Source organism: Oncorhynchus mykiss, chromosome 4 (assembly GCF_013265735.2).
Source record: "Oncorhynchus mykiss isolate Arlee chromosome 4, USDA_OmykA_1.1, whole genome shotgun sequence".
Lineage (NCBI taxonomy): Eukaryota > Metazoa > Chordata > Actinopteri > Salmoniformes > Salmonidae > Oncorhynchus > Oncorhynchus mykiss.
This window is the reverse complement of record NC_048568.1, coordinates 21,426,073-21,445,614: the sequence shown is the minus strand read 5'-3', so window position 1 is coordinate 21,445,614 and position 19,542 is coordinate 21,426,073. Positions and strand designations below refer to the sequence as shown.

Below are 19,542 nucleotides of genomic sequence, written 5' to 3'. Positions count from 1 at the left end.
CTCATTTATAGGGCGAGGTTTTCACCAGAACCCACAGCAGCCACGAAGGGGACTTTCTGTCTAAATATATATTTAAGATCTTTCACACTGTTTGAGCGATCAGACATCCTTTCTGTCAGCGCTCTCTCTCCTCTGTTTGGAGAACTCCATTATGGCACATCTTTCTTTCTGCTGTTCTTTTACCCCCCTCTTTGACATTCTAACACTGTCTGTGTCTCTCTGTGTGTGTGTCTCTGTGTGTGTTTGTATTTATCTTTTTAAAAAGTAAAGTTACCAGCCTTCCTTTAGACACACTCTGGATTAGAGGTCGACCGATTAATCGGAATGGCCGATTAATTAGGGCCGATTTCAAGTTCTCATAACAATCGGAAATCTTTAAAAAAAAAAATTTTTACAGCTTTATTTAATCTTTATTTAACGAGGCAAGTCAGTTAAGAACACATTCTTATTTTCAATGACTGCCTAGGAACGGTGGGTTAACTGGCTTCAGGGGCAGAATGATAGATTTTTACCTTGTCAGCTCGTGGATTCAATCTTGCAACCTTACAGTTAACTAGTCCAACGCTCTAACCACCTGATTACATTGCACTCCACGAGGAGACTACCTGTTACGCGAATGCAGTAAGAAGCCAAGGTAAGTTGCTAGCTAGCATTAAACTTATCTTATAAAAAACAACACATGGTTGATATTACTAGTTTATCTAGCGTGTCCTGCGTTGCATATAATCGATGCGGTACGTATTGCGGTACGTCTTAAAATCAATGCACAAGTATATATTTTTTAACCTGGCTCGTTGCGAACTCTGTGAAGACTATTTCTTCCTAACAAAGACAACCAACGGTGCCAAAGGGGGATGATTTAACAAAAGCGCATTTGCGAAAAAAGCACAATCGTTGCACGAATGTACCTAACCATAAACATCAATGCCTTTCTTAAAAGCAATACACAAGTATAAATTTTTAAACCTGCATATTTAGTTAATATTGCCTGCTAACCTGGCTCATTGCGAACTCTGTGAAGACTATTTCTTCCTAACAAAGACAACCAACTTTGCCAAAGGGGGATGATTTAACAAAAGCGCATTTGCGAAAAAAGCACAATCGTTGCACGAATATACCTAACCATAAACATCAATGCCTTTCTTAAAATCAATACACAGAAGTATATATTTTTAAACCTGCATATTTTGCTAAAAGAAATCCAGGTTAGCAGGCAATATTAACCAGGTGAAATTGTGTCACTTCTCTTGCGTTCATTGCACGCCGAGTCAGGGTATATGCAACAGTTTGGGCCGCCTAATTTGCCAGAATTTCACTTAATTATGACATAACATTGAAGGTTGTGCAATGTAACAGGAATATTTATACTTATGGATGCCACCTGTTAGATAAAATACGGAACGGTTCCGTATTTCACTGAACGAATAAATGTCTTGTTTCTGAGATGATAGTTTCCGGATTCGACCATATTCATGACCTAAGGCTCGTATTTCTGTGTGTTATTATGTTATAATTAAGTCTATGATTTGATAGAGCAGTCTGACTGAGCAATGGTAGGCACCAGCAGGCTCGTAAGCATTCATTCAAACAGCACTTTAGTGCGTTTTTGCCAGCAGCTCGTCCCTGTGCTTCAAGCATTGAGCTGTTTATGACTTCAAGCCTATCAACTCCCGAGATTAGGCTGGTGTAACCGATGTGAAATAGCTAGCTAGTTAGCGGGGTGCGCGCTAATAGCGTGTCAAACGTCACTCGCGCTGAGACTTGTGGAGCGATGGGTAACGCTGCTTCGAGGGTGGCTGTTGTCGATGTGTTCCTGGTTCGAGCCCAGGTAGGGTCGAGGTGAGGGACGGAAGCTATACTGTTACACTGGCAATACTAAAGTGCCTATAAGAACATCCAATAGTCAAAGGTAAATGAAATACAAATCGTATACAGAGAAATAGTACTATAATTCCTATAATAACTACAACTTAAAACTTCTTACTTAGGAATATTGAAGACTCCTGTTAAAAGGAACCACCATCTTTCATATGTTCTTATGTTTTGAGCAAGGAACTTAAACGTTAGCTTTTTTACATGGCACATATTGCACTTTTACTTTCTTCTCCAGCACTTTGTTTTTGCATTATTTAAACCAAATTGAACATGTTTCATTTTATTTGAGGCTAAATTGATTTTATTGATGTATTATATTAAGTTAAAATAAGTGTTCATTCAGTATTGTTGTAATTGTCATTATTACAAATACATTTTTTTTAAATCGGCCGGTATCGGCTATTTTTGGTCCTCCAATAATCGGTATTGTTATCGGCGTTGGAAAATAATAATCGGTCGACCTCTACTCTGGATGTCCTTTATCCCCCCCCCCCCCCCCCTTCTCTCCTATGATAGATTAGTTGTTAAGTTGTAAACCCTTGTACACTAGGCCTACATCACAATTAATGCCAACGATGAAAATGGGGGTTACGCTGTCTTTAGGCTTCAGCCGGGTTCCATTGGAAAGGCCTTAAAGCAGGTCTTTGTCTCCCATGCGCCATCAGTGTGACTGACATGAACAGCCCAGAAGACTGCGGGCGGCGTAGGGCTTAGTGTGCGAAGGTTGTACCCTGGCCAGGAAGAGAGGGAGCAAGCATGGGGCCCTATAATTCAGATCAACACAGTGGTTTACTGTAACTCCTAAATCCTCATAATTTACTGCCATTATTACTCCTCCAAAGGTGTGAAGTTCTTCAACAAAACGCATTGTGCCGGGGTGAATGGGCCTGACCCCTCATTCCAACCGTTTCCACTCCGAGAATCATTACGTTACGGCTTAGTGCTCACTGGCTGCCACTGCAGAAAGAGGTAGAGAAAGCCCAGTCCAGGGTCACTGAGCCTCTCTCAACACTGGGACAGCTTACTTCTACCACTGACACATAGTGGGGGGAAAGTAGAAGGGACATTTTGCCATGGTGTAGATGGCAGTTAAAAGAAACTCTAGCAACAATTAAGAACACCCCCGCACCCCACCCCGACAGGGATGCTGGCCCATGTTGACTGCAAAGCTTCCCACAGTTGTGTTAAGTTGGCTGGATGTCCTTTGGGTGGTGGACCATTCTTGATACACACAGGGAATCTGTTGAGCATGAAAAACCCTGCAGCGTTGTAGTTCTTGACACAAACCAGGGCGCCTGGCACCTACCACCATAACCCCGTTCAATCTTTTGTCTTGCCCATTCACCCTCTGAATGGCACTCATACATAATCCATTTCTCAAGGCTTAAAAAAATATTCTTTAAACTGTCTCCTCCATTCCGATTACACTGATTGAAGTGGATTTAACAAGTGACATCAATAAGAGATCATAGCTTTCACCTGGATTCACCTGGTCAGTCTATGTCGTGGAAAGAGCAGGTGTTCTTAATGTTTGTACACTCAGTGTATATAATTGCATCACTGAACGTTAATGTTAGGTTGTTAATGATGGATTGCATCATGGAACAGAGGACAAAGACCAGTCATCACTGGCTAGAATCCTCCAACACTCCTCTCCAAACAAGCAATTTCTTTGTTAGAATTCATAAGCATGAGTAGGAATCAACACTTCAAAGGGAAACGAATGGAACAAACAAACAGACAGGATGAATATGGAAAATAACAGGCTGGCAATCTGTCTCTGTGTAGGGTTTTTAATTGGTGTGTTGTAATTAGTCCAGTTAAAGCTGTGTTGTTGGTCATGCTGCTCTAGCAGACTAATGGGCTGAGTATGGAGCTAAGTGGGTGCATGTCCACGGCTGTGCCAGCCAGCCAGCCAGTGGTTTATGAGCCACTCTCATTCACTTGTTCCTTAACACTCTCCCTGCTTGATTATGGATGTGTAGCCTTGGTGTGTGTGTGAGTGTGTACGTACATGTGACACAAACCCGGGGGGGGTATTGCATATGCGTTTATGAAAGGAAAAAAAGCATTTCCAATGCCTTTTGGGGGAGGCATGTTGACCCAAAGCATGATGTAATTCAATAATCCTGTCACTATAATTTTCCCACTTCTTTTAATGGGCAGGAGTTTAATCCAGGTTCTGTAGTAGGGCCCCATAATTTTCTCTGGGCGAGGAATTTTTCCTGCTCCATCCATTTTACTGTCATATTTCACTGTTTATAAATATTTATGCACATAACAGCTAATAAAGTCAGGTCTGACTAGGAACTGGACGGCTTTCCAGTTTTAATTTTGAAGATATTATATATTGTTGGTGGAGACGCCAAAAAGCTGTATCCACCCTTTTAATAATAATAATAACAGCTTGTTTTCTCATGTAAAATGAAAATGACAAACAGACCTTCACCCCTATAAGTATGCATATACATACACAAACATACCCTCATATGTCCATGTCTGCTCCGTACCCTGATGCTGTGAAGTGGGTGGATGGATGGGCCGGGGCATTCTATACAAACAGAGGGAGTTGTGAGGAGACACCTGTAGCTCTCAAGCCTCTTTCTCCTCGGCTCCTGGTACAGTATCAGTGTCCTTTTGATGTACGATTTGTTATTGGTTTTGGGGCCCGGGGCAGCAACGTTTCAAATGTGTTAAGTGGATCGGCTGTCAGAAAGTTCCACAGCCATTCTTTTTGAGTGATTCTTTTAGTATTATTTGTTTTTACTTTACGGATAGGGACTTTGAGAATAGCCCCCCCTTTCCCCACACTGCCCCCCTTCCCCCAGTGCACCGCTTCTATCACAGTGAAAAGACACACACACCCCATCCTCCACACCCGCAGTATCAGGGCCACATGTGAATGTGACAGACAGGAGTACACACATGTGAGTATTTACAGTCTACATGTCAGTGCTGCGTTCCCATGTCTCTCTCCCTCTGCTGGTACTCAGCGCGACACCCAGCACCTGCGCACCTGATACACACACGCACACACACACACACACACATTTTGCCTTACATTGATAAATGCACCCCTCACCACAGAAATCACTCTGAGAACTCACAATCTATCCAGTCTGGTACAGGAGAACTCGATGGGCCTAACTTTTCTACAGTCATTTTGTTGTTTGGTCTTAAGATTGTAAGGGGAAGAATTTGAAAGGTTTGCTCCATCCAACTTGCGTCCCTAGCCATTCTCTACATATGGCAGGGATAAGCCATAAAGAGAGAGAAGTGTTGTGCCTACAGGGCTGAAGTGATTTTTATTTGGAACCACTTAATTAGATGTGTATTTGTTTTAATTTTTATTTAACCTTTATTTAACTAGTCACTTAAGAACAAATTCTTATTTACAATGACAGCCTACCCCGGCCAAACCCGGACGATGCTGGGCCAATTGTGCGCCGCCCTTTGGGACTCCCAATCACAGCTGAATGTGATACAGCCTGGATTCGAACCAGGGACTGTTGCACTGAGATGCTGCGCCTTAGACCGCTGTGCCACTCGGGAGCCCTGAAATTGCTTATTTTGGCAAGAATGGTAAATAACCTCTTGTGCCTTTTAACCAATCATAAAGTGCACAGAACTGTCTTAGAGTGCCTGTAAATTACACAAGTCCAAGACCAGCTTTTTACATTGGCTGCCATTCTTTACTAAACCCTCATAACAACGTATAGCTGGTTAGCTGCCAATAGCTAGCTGAATGCCATTACTCAGTCATTCTGGGAAAGGTTAATGCACTGTTCTGTACTGGTCTTGAGGTGTATAGAGTAGTATTACTTAGCTGTGAACAGATCTAATAACTGGGCCTGCACTTACCGTGTAAAAACCAAAAAGAGAATGAGGTGGGAAAGGAAGAGAGATGTGAAAATCTTATTGTGTTAAAATGTCAACACTTTTCTGTTTTTTTTCTGTTCTGGAGGAGCAGCTGCGGAGGCCTAAGCCCCGTCTCAGTGGTTTACCCCCTCCGTAGGGAGCATGACAGAGTCCAAATGCCAACTCTGCCCCAACCCTCCTAAAAAGAGAGAGACCCATTAGTAAGGCTAATACACATACACACACACTCTAGCCCTCCCAAACCAGAGTCTCATTAGTGAGGCGAATTCACCCCAACCCCGTCAGAAAGTCTGCTTGTCCTTGGGCCGCTGAGTGAGATGACACAGGATGAAGTCATTCCATTTATGTTGGCACAGAGACCGGGCTGATGCCATGCCTGCCAAGAGTTCTTGGACACGTCTCACGATGGTGAGTGGGACAGGAACCAAGAGGTTTGTGTCGCAGTACGTTGGACCCACGTCCAGCATTGCCTTTGTAAAGCCTGTGTTGAAAACCCCACTGAAATAAGTCAGGTGGTGACGTTGAAGAATGCATGTCGGTGAGAGTTGGGAGAGGTTCCTGTTCATGTCTCCTCTCCTAAAGCAACTTTTTTTACATGATTATTTTTGGATAATGTGTGTACCTTATTATCCATAATTCCATTCATTTTGTGCTCTCCCAGTATTTCTGAATGACAGTATTATGTCAGTGGTGTGTGATCTCACACCTAGACTGTTTTGCCACAGAAAATGTAGCGTCGTGATTTTTCCTCTCTCTGTCCGGCACTGTGTGACATACCAACCGTTGAATCAGAGGGTCCCAGAGAAATTTGACATCCCCGTCCCAAAAGGTAGCCATCGGAGGCTGGATTTTGACAGACATCCCCCCACCCCCCTTCCTTCCCATCAGAGGCCGGGGAGGAGAGGAGCTGCCCTGTCCTGTGTTTGTAGAGCAGGGGCTAGGGGGAAGTTTGACTGGAAAGCTTTGGCTGTGTTTGGGCAATTCATCAAAGGCTCAGCCGACCTGATGAACAAACGCTAAATTTGGGCTCCTCAAAGAGTCTCTTTCCATTACCCCCAGAGGCCAACACCAGCCTCCTCCTTTTCCTTCCCCGTCGGCTCGGCTGGACTGCCCTGTCTGTCTCAGCCCTTCGTTAGCATCTCAGCAAGCCCAAGGTCAAACAACTACTCTTTCCTTCCACTGTCACTCTCCTCTAGTGTCTGTAGTGCCAGCCTCAGTTTGTTAGTGCTCTGAGAGCCCCCTTCTCGGAGAGGCTAGACAGGGATTGAAACTGTCATTGACCAGAGGAGGAACTATACCACAGTGTCTCTTCTGGCACGGAACGTGTTTTTATGGATCAAAAATGTGCTTAGGTGGTGGGCGTGGCAATGAGCGTTTGCATTTTAAGCCAATTTTCTGCAATACTATAATAGATTTTTTTTAAATTTGTTTTTATTTGATTGAATATCTGAAACATACAATATACTTGCAGTATATATGACACCATACCAGTCATCCAACAGACTCCCATTCAGAGCAACACACAAAATCATCCAGGGTCAATGCTAATCTATAAGTACCTAGGTGTCTGGCTAGACTCTAAACTCTCCTTCCAGACCCATATCAAACATCTCCAATCGAAAATCAAATCAAGAGTCGGCTTTCTATTCCGCAACAAAGCCTCCTTCACTCACGCCGCCAAACTTACCCTAGTAAAACTGACTATCCTACCGATCCTCGACTTCGGCGATGTCATCTACAAAATTGCTTCCAACACTCTACTCAGCAAACTGGATGCAGTTTATCACAGTGCCATCCGTTTTGTCACTAAAGCACCTTATACCACCCACCACTGCGACTTGTATGCTCTAGTCGGCTGGCCCTCGCTACATATTCGTCGCCAGACCCACTGGCTCCAGGTCATCTACAAGTCCATGCTAGGTAAAGCTCCGCCTTATCTCAGTTCACTGGTTACGATGGCAACACCCATCCGTAGCACGCGCTCCAGCAGGTGTATCTCACTGATCATCCCTAAAGCCAACACCTCATTTGGCCGCTTTTCGTTCCAGTTCTCTGCTGCCTGTGACTGGAACGAATTGCAAAAATCGCTGAAGTTGGAGACTTTTATCTCCCTCACCAACTTCAAACATCTGCTATCTGAGCAGCTAACCGATCGCTGCAGCTGTACATAGTCTATTGGTAAATAGCCCACCCATTTTCACCTACCTCATCCCCATACTGTTTTTATTTATTTATTTTTCTGCTCTTTTGCACACCAATATCTCTACCTGTACATAACCATCGGATCATTTATCACTCCAGTGTTAATCTGCATAATTGTAATTATTCGCCTACCTTCTCATGCCTTTTGCACACAATGTATATAGACTCCCCTTTTTTCTACTGTGTTATTGACTTGTTAATTGTTTACTCCATGTGTAACTCTGTGTTGTCTGTTCACACTGCTATGCCTTATCTTGGCCAGGTCGCAGTTGTAAATGAGAACTTGTTCTCAACTAGCCTACCTGGTTAAATAAAGGTGAAATAAAAAAATAAATAAATAAAAAAATGCCCTGCTCAAGGGCATGTTGACAGATATCCCATCAGGCCAAAAAACGTGAACCCGAATCCCCCAAGATCCCCCCACAGTTCCCCAATACCTGTCCATCAATCATTCGAGACCCCTCCCACAGTCCCCCCCCCCCCCCCACAAGAAGAAAAATGTAAATTAAAAATACAATGAATTCCATTCCCCACCCCCAAGAACCCCCCAATGCACCAACAACCAAGAGAATGAACTAAAGAGAAAAAATATAAAGACAGAAGAAAACAGCAAACAGCAAGGCAAAAAAAGAAAGAAAAATAATACATTTCAAACAAAGGACATCAAGGACAACTAACATCATTACAGCAATGCCAACTGTATATGTTTGTGTGCATGTCTGGCACTATTACATGTATGTGTCTGTGTTCTTGTATGCGTTTATTTGACTGAGAGTGTGTGTATATGCATGTGTACAAACACCTGCACGGCATCAGTCTCAGGCAAACCGGCATTAGCGGTAAAAACACTGCCCCTCAGTGTCATTCAAACGTACTATTTATTACGTTTTATTTTGACTTTATTTTTGACTTTTATCTTTGACCATCATTCTATCTCTCACACAGCAACTCCACTCCCACTTGTCTCCAATTCCACATCCCAACCCTCAGCCCATCCCATCTATCTCTGCTGGCCACCCTCTTTGGATTTCTACGCAACATATATCTTTCAACTATGCTGTGATGGTTAACTTACAATTTCAATCTATCTAATCTAGTAGAATCCACAGATTGTGAGTTGAAGATAAATACTTTTACTAAGATTATTAGTATATTGGTAATTGACTGACCCGGTCTCTCCAGATCTCCTAACAGTACTATTTATAGGGTCAATTTTAGATCAATGCTATGCATTTTCAGCCATTCCTGAGACCAGAAACAGGCTACCTGAGGGCAATACCAAAATAAATTGTCTATTGATTCTGTATCCTCACAACAAAATTTGCAGAGCTTCAATGATTTTATGCCCCAAATATTCAACGTTTTGTTGGTGGCAAGAATTCTATATAATAATTTTAGCTGAAAAACACGAAGTCTTGCATTGTTTTATATATCATCTCATACACCCTGTACCATGGAATCGGTACATCAAAAATCTCTTCCCAACTATTTTGCAATCTGTATGGCACAGTTGTCAACATCCTGGTCCTCAAATTAAACTGGTATACTTTCCTATTTATGCTATTTTTTTCCTCCGCCAGTTTGAATCCTTTATATTGGGCAGACAGACCAGTTCCCTACCTCCTCCCGCTGCCACCTGCCTCCTCCATTTTTGGGGTAATTCTGTAATCAGTTAGTTGTACTCTTGGATTCAGCAGACCTTCCCGAACAATTCTGATAACATAACTCTACCATGCCAATTTACAATATAATTTAAGAACAAAATACCCTTTTCAAACATCTTTCCCATAAATACAGGTATTTTATCAAGCAGCACATTTGAGTTCAGCCATAATATTTGCTGTAATATTTGTTCTATCTTTTCAGGGGAAAATTGTAGCCAGCTCTGCAATGCTTGTTTGAAAAAGAGAGACACTTTGAAAAAAGTATAATTTTCAATGAGACATGGCAATCTGCACAATGGATGAGCTTTTCTTAGTAATCTGCTTGGGAAACCATTTAGGGTTCAAGTAAAACTTTTGAATAAGTGAAGCTTTTAGAGAGAGGTTCAGTGCTTTTATATTTAATAATCTCAACCCACCTAATTAATATTCATTATACAGATAGGCACGTTTTATTTTGTCTGCTTTAGCGTCCCAGATAAATCAAAATATTTTTTGCTCATACGATTTGAAAAACGAATCATCAGGAGTGGGCAGCGCCATAAGTAAGTGAGTAAACTGAGATATGACTTAGGAGTTAATCAGGGCAATTTTTCCATAAATAGACAGGTATTTACCTCTACATGGTTGCAGGATCTTGTCTATTTTTACAAGTTTTCTATTGAAATTCATTGTGGAGAGCTTATTTATATATTTTGTGATATGAATACCAAGTATGTCTACTTCACCATCAGCCCATTTTATAGGTAAACTGCAGGGTAATGTAAAAGTTTTTTAAAGATCCAATACACTTATCATAATTAGGTTTTAGTCCAGAGAGTACGGAAAAGTTATCAAGATCTTCAATGAGATATTGCAGGGATCTATCTTGCGGACTTAATATAAAATTCTGCCATAGAGCTGAGATTTTTACATTTTTAATTTAAAGCTAGTTTCCTGGAATTCTATGCATTTTTGCCAAGGATAATGCTGTTTTGCTCAAACATAATATCAAAATGGATACTGCTAAATTGATTGTTTTGGGAGTTTTCAATTCTCCCTGACTGTCTAGCTGAATATTATTATAATCAGTTTTTTTACACAACGCTTAGGTGGCCCGCCCAAGAATTACAATGGCAGAAAAATCCCTGCACTTGAGGAGAAGAGGAAGAAAAGGGATAGAGGTGGAGAGAGAGAGAGAGAGAAAGCCGAGGGTGCACTGCCGCTCTATGTGAAAGGAGGACAAAGGTCCAGTCCAAAGCCCTGACACCATGTGAAATCCTTTGTAAAAACAACTGTAATTAGAGGGCAGAGCCTGCTTTTGTGCCAAAGGGCTTTGTGAGGGTGGTACTGGTGGGGTGGGAGGTTACTTCCCAGTCCAAGGCTGGAGCAAGGCTGAAGAACAACCCTCTGTTAATTGGGTTCTAAGAATCCTTTGCTCTTGTCTTCTGAAACATACACATCTAGTTTTCTCTTTTTTGTGTGTGTGTGTTCTGGGATTGTCAAAGATATGGCCTAGCAATTCATTGTGACCAAAAATAAGTGCGTTCTTGATCATCCCGATAATAGGCCTATTCCATCCTTAGAGGACTTGAAAGGAAAGGACAAACCATTTATCAGCAAATGACAAAAATGTCACTCTTCTATCAGTCTGTCAAAGTGAGTATAGAACAGGTGCTTGTGATCTCATTTACACCTCCAAGCTGCCCATCAACACCTATAAGAGGAATGTAGATTAGCATTACGGCCATCCAGCTACACCACCCCGGTATCTCTTTAATTTCAAGGTTTCTCCAGCCTATTTTCATGTTTATCTTCTCTTCTGGGACATGAAGCAGGTCACATGGCTACAGCATGTAGCTGGTTGTGGTTGCACTTTCTCCTGCTACTCCAGCAACTCCTTGCACTTGTTCTTTGGTCCCTTGAATCTCCAGCTAGACAATGAGGATAATTCAGCACAAAGGCTATTCTTCTAACTGTCTGTGGTCATAGGGAGAGGTGAAGATTCAGTTAGTGTGTATAAAGTCTAGTATACTTTAATAAACGTACAGATTTAGGCCCAACCTAGAGTGTTCTCTTTAGGCCTTGTCTAACTTTGGCAGTAAGTCCTGGCCATCCCTGCAGACTTGGGGAGTGTTAAACGGGTGGGAGATGTCCGTCCTCACTCTGGGGGTGTCAGAGCTATTTGGTTTCCCTGGGTTTCCGAAACTTAGACTCACAGAAGCCACACAGCAATGTCAGCAATGCTGCAAGATGAGAGTGATACTACCCCCCCCCCCCCCCCCCCATTACCACATGCAGGGGTAACTGCAATGCACAATGGGGTTGTAACATCATCTGACGGATGGTTCCTGCCTGATTTCAGCTTTCACGATTGCCTATTAGGTCACCGTAAATGTGCTTCCAAATCAAAAGCGAGTTGGATCATGTTTAATTTATAGCAGGAAACCTTTGTGCACTGCATGTTTTTTTCCTCTCAGCTGTTTGAAGTTTTATGTCCTTGGAATGTGCAAGAGGGAGCGGCTTTGGCTCTTTACTTTGGGCATTTGTGCTGCATTTTGTTTAAGAGTAGGCCTAAATGTATTCTGCATCTGTGCAAACCTGAACGTGTGTCTTTTGTAAGGGATCCTTCAGTTGTCCTACAGTATTTTACTAGTACTAGTCACCCTAGTACTTTCAATATTGCTTCGACCCTTGCATTTAGGAAGTACAAGCTCCAATAGAGCAGGCTATTGCAAAACCTTATCACATTTCCATTGGTGCTCCAAATTATAACAGGGAACATGAAACAGAAAACCCGTTCCTACAACTGTCTTACTCCAGGTCCATTCCTGGAAGTGTTTAGAAATGTCTCTCTCCTTCTTTTTTTTCTCTTTCATTTTTGGCGGAGCCCGTCAGTTTGAACTGTGGGTGATCAGTGCTGGGACCAGTATGCTTTGATTACAGCTTCATCCCGTTACTGTGCCCTTTGATGTGGTTTCCCTGCTGTCCAGGGCCGCAGTGGCCACCAGCCAGCCTCTTGTTATTTCAAAGGGGGCATCCTCACTGGACTCGGATGGCCTGGGCTGACCAGGCAGATGACCACCGCAGGCATGGCTGGATACTGATACACCAGGCTTTAGTGTGATAATCCTAGCCACTCATGAGGTTTAATGGGGCTATAGGCTCTGCACTTCAACCATAAAGCCGTTTATTCACACTGAGCTAACTAGCCCCGTAATGCAGTGGTTCCTAAAATGTTTCACTCGGCCCCCCCCTTCCAGCATTGGCGAAGATTTGTGTTGGATGTTCTGCTAGGTTAACATTAGTATTGCTCATTGAAACTACAGATGTACATAACAAACCACAATGTAGGCCTATACAGCAGTTAGGACTCAATGAAAGTTGACCTGAAAGGTTGCTGCTGGTAAACAATGGTAAACACAACTGTTCTAAACAAAGAAATCCTAGGTACTTTCCTTGGAGCCAGCACCCTACTGCAGTGCATATTATGGTGTGCTATATGAACTGTGTCCTGATACTGGTGGACAGCTAAAATTAAAGCCAGGTATAGCCTCTCCCTTTCCATGATTCCATGTGAGGAAGAACCCCCCCCCCCCCCCCCCCCCCCCCCCCCCCCCCCCCGCTGAGCAGAATGCTCTGAGTACAGAAAGTGTCCAAAGATTTTCCAACAGTCCGGAAGACGAGCTCTTTCCGTTTTTCATCTTTTCAATGTGGGAAAGATTGTGATATTGCATGGTGGTGTAATGGAGACATGCAACATGGGCACAAAATGTTCTTGAAATAGCTTAAAGGATATGGTAAACATTTTATTGTGTGGCGGAGGCCCAACTGTTGGTTGGGTATGGTTTTATCAGAAAGTCCACAGTGTGTTTTGAATCAAACCACAGTTATTTCAAGGGAATGGGCAGGGCAGAGAGGTCTGACCTAAAGGGAGGTCTGAGCTAAAGGGGAGTATATTTTAGGGAGTTATTACATTATAGAACCCAGCCAAAGGACGGAACACAGCTGGACTGTAATCTTTAATGTGGTGTAGGCCATGACGTGGGTGGGGTCATAATGAAGTGGTTTGAGGTAAAACAAAAAGGTGTATTGATACCAAAACCGTGATTATTTCACAACTTAACTTGACAGCTGATTTTTTTTTGGTCAGTTTAATTTGTAAACTTGGTGTTAGGTCATTATTCTCTCTTACACATCCCTCTGGCTGGAAATCCGCGTTATAATGCGCTTGACATTTAAAATAATAATTTCCAATTGAGCCGACATACAGTATGCAGCGTTTATCTTGAATGCAGATAGGCGACAAAGCGCGATCGGATTGAATCCTGGCCTTAGAAACCTCTCAATAATAGTCGGTGATTGTCTGAATAATATCCTAAAATAAGCAGGTCAGAAGATTTTAATTTTCCTGTTGTGATTATGAAATAAATCAGACTCATAATACATTGTTTCTAGTCTAATTTGTTTGGCTGTTTACTAGCTAGTAGCCTCGTCGAAAAACTACGTGATTTTGAAGGTATGGCAACGCGAGAAATGAGAACTGGGAAATCTCCGACTTCCTACTTCAGTGCATTTGAAATAACTGGGAACTCGGAAAAAAAGGAGCTGAGACTGAGAAAAATCGATTATAACGGTAATCAAACTCGAAGTTTCAACTCGGGCATCTTTCTAGAGCTCCGACTTTCCGACCTGAAGATCATTGACGTCATGATTTGACCTCATATTTTTCCGAGTCCCCAGTTGTTTTGAACGCGGCATAACTTGCTTGTGAGGATGATGATGATGAGGATGATGACCTCCGTTCCTCCAGCTGCTGTGTGCTGCAGAGGCCTTGATTGGGTTAAAAGTCGACAAGCATCATCATGAACATCCTATCAGTGGGCTAGTGCGCAGTCCCACACCCAGACCACCGCCTGCGTTTACGGAGACAGGGTGCATGTATGTGTCATTCCGGCAGAACGCTTCTCAGTGAGAAACGACCTTCTTTCGCCGCGACGTGTTCCTCTCTTTCTGAGTGTTTTGTTAAACTAGTTGTGGATACTGTTAACGTAATCCGTTTTCGGTTAATACATTCAATTTAGGCGAGCGCGAACGAAACGCAAGCATCCAGAGCTTGAACACTTCGATAAGGTACCGTATCAAAAATCCATTAAATGTCTGCTGTGCATTGATCCTCTGAAAAATACTGTTTTAAAACCCATAATCTTAATGGTTTATAAATGTATATTTGTGTCTGTTGTTCCAACTGTTTTGGCTACTAAAGTGGGAGTTTAGGATACGATGTAGATAGCGGATTCCTTCTCCGCTGTTACAAGGTACTGGAACGAAATAATGAAAAGTGATGTTTCGCTGAATGGGATGCACCGGTCTTTTGCTGAACGCTGGTGTAGATTCCTATCGGAATGTTTTTAACCTCATCATGTAATCTACATAACTTTAGTTGATCAACATTATATTTGGTAGGCTAATATGGACATACTTCGAAAAAAACAGAGAAACTTCTTCAGTTTGACAGCAGCTTAGTTAGAACGTTAGTGGTCATTCAGCCTACCTTTAAAGTTGAAACAAAACTACATTTTACTCAAATGATTTAATATGGTTTCAAATGCTCTCTCTGGAGCAATGCATTGTAATACATTATGGCTAAAGTATAAAATAGAAAAAATAAATATGCTGCTTGTCTTCATTTCAGCTTCACATTGATTGGTCAAGGCATGATGACGGTATGACACCAAACCAGCTTATTTACCTATTTAACTTGATACAATGCAGTAGCCTTGAGCGAGAACGCCATATAGGTATGTAAAACCCAGCTGTGGAACTGGGCCAAAGTTTCAGGCTTGTCATAAGTTTCTCAGACACTATTAGAATATGAATGTCAAAGTCCTCATAGTCCTCTCGGGCATGTACTCGTAGTTTCCAGGATAAATTCTGTTATTAGGCGGAAGTTATTAACTGTCTTGACTGAGTCCTCTTATTAACGATTGTCCTATTAGCTTTAAGTACAGGAATGAGGTACTTTGCCTCCTGCTGCGTACCTCGTAGTTGCACAGATTCACCCCAAATTAATCACAAACTCAACATGAATGCAGAAAAATGCATCCGTTATTCTAAATTTTTGCAGTTTCCACAAACCTCATTGTGTCGGTCGTAAGCATAGTGTGACCGTCAATTCTTAAAACCAAAATGTGTAACATACCAGTGTTTGCAGATACACACAAAAAAATAGATATATAAATAGTTTATTAATTAAGTAATTGTTAAGGACTTGTCCTCAGTGCTCTTTTTTAGGACAGTCGTTCCACACTGTAATCTGTCCGTTGTTTCCTGAGGGCCACAGACCCCTGTTTGTGTCAGACTACAGACTGGCCTAGATGTCTCACCTGGATTTCAGCGCTCAGTATTGGAGCCCACACAGCCATCTAAATTCCTGTGGCCGTGGAGCAATGTTGAAGGAAGATGTGTACAGGTAGAGGGATGCAACTGATTTTTTTAGCCAAGCATAGTCATGTTTTTCATATCACAGTTCATATCACAAAGATCCAGACTACTCTCTTAAGTCTCTTTTTCATACTTAATCATTTCATTGCCACCTTTCAGCTTTTCTATCATTGTTGGTAACTTGTGATTTTTGGTCAACTAGAAACGTAACCTTCATTTCCACTGCACTGCCTGCTATTCGGAGCCCTTCAGACAGAGTGAGGTTGAAGTTCTCCTTCCCCCCCCATTCCCACAGCTCTGACCTGACTGGGCTGTCAGTCTCATGTTACCCCCTACCTTATTCATGTTGAGGCATCGCAGAACACAGTCATTCACATTCACTGCATCATGGCTGTTTCCCTGCATAGAGAAAAGGTTTTCCTAGAAGGCTATATTGTATATCTTAATGGGTGTCGGTTGAACACAAACACATCCAGCTTAGTTTGGCGTCAATATATTTGATGTAGCCTACGATTGTGTGTGTGTACTGTGTTCATATGCGATCACATGGAGCCAAGCCAAACTTGGAGGAATGGGACCGTAGTGAGTTTGAGGGAACGTAATTTGCAAGAAGCTGTGTCATGTGTAAAGTTTGTCTTGACAGATGTGAATATTTTTAAATGCAAAATCTCTACAAGGTTCGGTAAAGAAAGTAGCCTTTAAAAAAGTTGCATAGTTTATCAAATAGGAAAATAAAGAAGAATAGAAGCCACATTCATTAGATTTGTTTTTTAAGGCAATATTTCTGCGTTATGATATGGTAGTAATAATGTGTTGTGATGTACAGGGGGATTTTCTGCACTGCAGTACATTTCCATCTAGTGCAGTTCCATATCTATCTCTCGGTCCTAGGCGTGATGTGGATGAAGTAGACCGTACTGTGTGGGAACTAGTGAGAAGTAGTTTTTTTTTCTCCCCACCTCAGCCATTAGTTATTGTAGGGAGATGAGGTTCTCTCAGGACTCCCAGTCACATTAGACTGAGAGAGATTTATTTATCTGGGTTCACGTCAAATCTGTTTCAGCGGGGGTTGGTGTTTTGCAACCTTCCAACTTAACAACCAACCACAACCGTGCATTACCTGTGAAAGGCAATTCACTACTTTTTTTAAGTGTGTCAAGCCATATCATGGCAAAAACATATTTTTTATTTTTTATTTTATCTTACTCCAAAATGTCCCAACTGAAGTCATTTTATATTACACATAGCCTGAAAGTATTCTTTAATAAGAGTCATAGGGTCTGAAATGCTAGCAACATGAACACTTGAAGACCTCTGTTTAATCTTATTCTGTTGGAAATATTTTGTACTTTTCATAATGAAGAAATAGCCTATCTCATACTCCATGAACAGAGGCTGCCAATTCATACCCTATCGTATCGTATTCATACATTATACATCACACTATTTAGACAAAAATGGCAGTGAGGAAGGTAGAGAAATATGGTAAAGTAACTGACTAATATTTCACATTTAGCTTTAATTCAGAAAATCAATGAGGATTGATCACTAATTAACTTTGTGTAGCTTGTATCTGTTCCCAGTCTCCTGGCCTAGAAAGAACAAGTTAATTATCTGTTTTCCTGACTGGTCATTGCATTCTGTTTTGATCTGAGTTTTGAGTGTGAACCCTTGCACTGTTTACTGTCTCATTCTCTCCTCTTCGCCCACGCTACTCCCTGGCTCCAGGCCTCCTTTCCTCTCGTTGCCCCATTCAGCTCAGCTCACCAGCTCTGTGTGAATAGAGTCAATGTTCATCTGAATGTCAACATGACTAGCTACAGTTAAGAGCTAACTATTGGCCTGTCTGCTTTACCTCCCCTTTTCCGTTTATGTTCTGCAGAGGAGTGGCAAACCCTGCGCCAGGCCAGCAGGAGGAGGACGATGGCCCTGAGTGACGCCAATGGTGACCTCCTGCTCCTCAGCAATGGCAGCCTGTCACCCAGCGTCACAGAGGCCAGTGCGAGCCTCAGCAGCACGGAAAGAAGGGACGTCAGCGTTGTATCCACACCCAGAACACAGCGGAGGCAGAGGCACCAACCAAGGCCAACACCACCGCACAAGGAGCTGCAGCAGAGATCCAGAGTGAGTCAGAATGGAAGCATCATCAAGCAGAATGGTTCCCTAAGGGCCCCTTCCTCTTCCTCCACCTCATCACACCTCACAGACTCTCAAAGGTTGTCCAAGCTCCTGCCCTCCACAACCTCCTTCCCCTCTACTCCTCCGCTGTCTCCACCTCCCCCGTGCTGCCACCGCTGCCCATTCCATCCCCCCCTGTGCTGCCACGGCAACCAGCAGGAGTGCCACATCTTCCAGACCCATGCCCCTGCCCTGCCCCTTCACCCGGGCTCCTGCTGCCTGCAGGCCTCTCCTCCATCCCTTTGTTTACACCACCGCTGGCAGGAGCACCTCCAGAACCAGCCCAATGTGGCTGGCCTCAGGTACGTGTGTGATGACTGTGTGTTTCTGTGTGTACGCCGGTTCGTGCTTCTCTCTGCAACGGGGTGGCCTTAGGCATATCTCTATTACCCTGCCTCTCCAACAGAAGCCCTTTCATTGCGTTTCCTTGCCAAATGGCTGCTGACTGAATGCTTACTAACATATCACGGTATTTAGGGATAATGTTAGGGGTGCTATGTAGTACCATTATGCACATGGCTGTTTAAGAATCTGTACATGCATGTAACTGTAGCCTTGCCTTTTCCCCCAGTTATGCCTCAGAGGAATGTTTTTTGAGTCTGTTTATGTAGGGTAGGTTTTAAGTTCTGATAGTGTGATATCTGAAAAATGTTCGACATTTGACATGGTTAAGTAGTACTTTTGCATTACACCATGTCAGTCATGTAACTGCTTGCATGCTACAGAATTGGATCCTGTATTGAGAAATCATAGTTAGAACTGCCCTTTTCTCCTAACACATATCTAAATTCAGCTCTATAATCCCTCTGCCTGCCTGTTGACCCATTCCTGATTGTTCTGCTGTGTGGAGGTCAAGGTGATTTCCTAGGGAGATAACCTGTGGTCCCAGGGGTGCCAACCCAGTAGATGCAGGGAGGAGGAGGGGTCAGCCAGCCAGGCACCCAGGTAGCACAATACCAGCCCCAGAGCCACCCCTTCTGCACCCCCAACCCCAATAAAAGAGAGCTTTGAGAGCCCCAGGGGCTGCAGGGCCGCTGTCCCTCCTCAGGCCCCAGCCTGTCCCGTCAATCCACAGGGACTGTCCCCCTGGCCTCTCCCAAGCCTCCCCTCGCTCATCAGCATTGAGGCTCTTCTAGGACAGGTGCTGATGGTTTCATGGTCTGGCTGTCCTCTTTCCCAGGCAAACACAATGCAGACAGTACCAACACACAGCTCAGCCAGACGAGATAATCTCTACAAGTATGTCTGGCCGGGGACAGAGGTTTCCTCCATGTGGCTTCTTTCTCCCTGATGTCATAACTCAAATCATTTTGCGTAACTGCCA

The 19,542-nt window shown here is 43.0% G+C and overlaps 1 protein-coding gene across 3 annotated transcripts in view; it reads left to right on the top strand.

The window, feature by feature from the left end:
- The window catches only part of LOC110522298 (protein dispatched homolog 1), a 73,511-nt gene that overhangs the window by 27,679 nt on the left and 26,290 nt on the right, over positions 1–19,542 (top strand). Inside the window, exons 1-3 of one of the 3 annotated variants that reach the window (XM_021600575.2) lie at positions 14,469–14,729; positions 15,940–16,068; positions 17,923–18,520. In XM_021600575.2, the coding sequence (XP_021456250.2) occupies positions 16,059–16,068; positions 17,923–18,520 (608 nt within the window). In that variant the 5' untranslated portion in view covers positions 14,469–14,729; positions 15,940–16,058. Of the gene's footprint in view, positions 1–14,468; positions 14,730–15,939; positions 16,069–17,922; positions 18,521–19,542 lie in introns of those variants that run through there. The other 2 variants (XM_021600576.2, XM_036975875.1) reach the window with 2 other exon arrangements.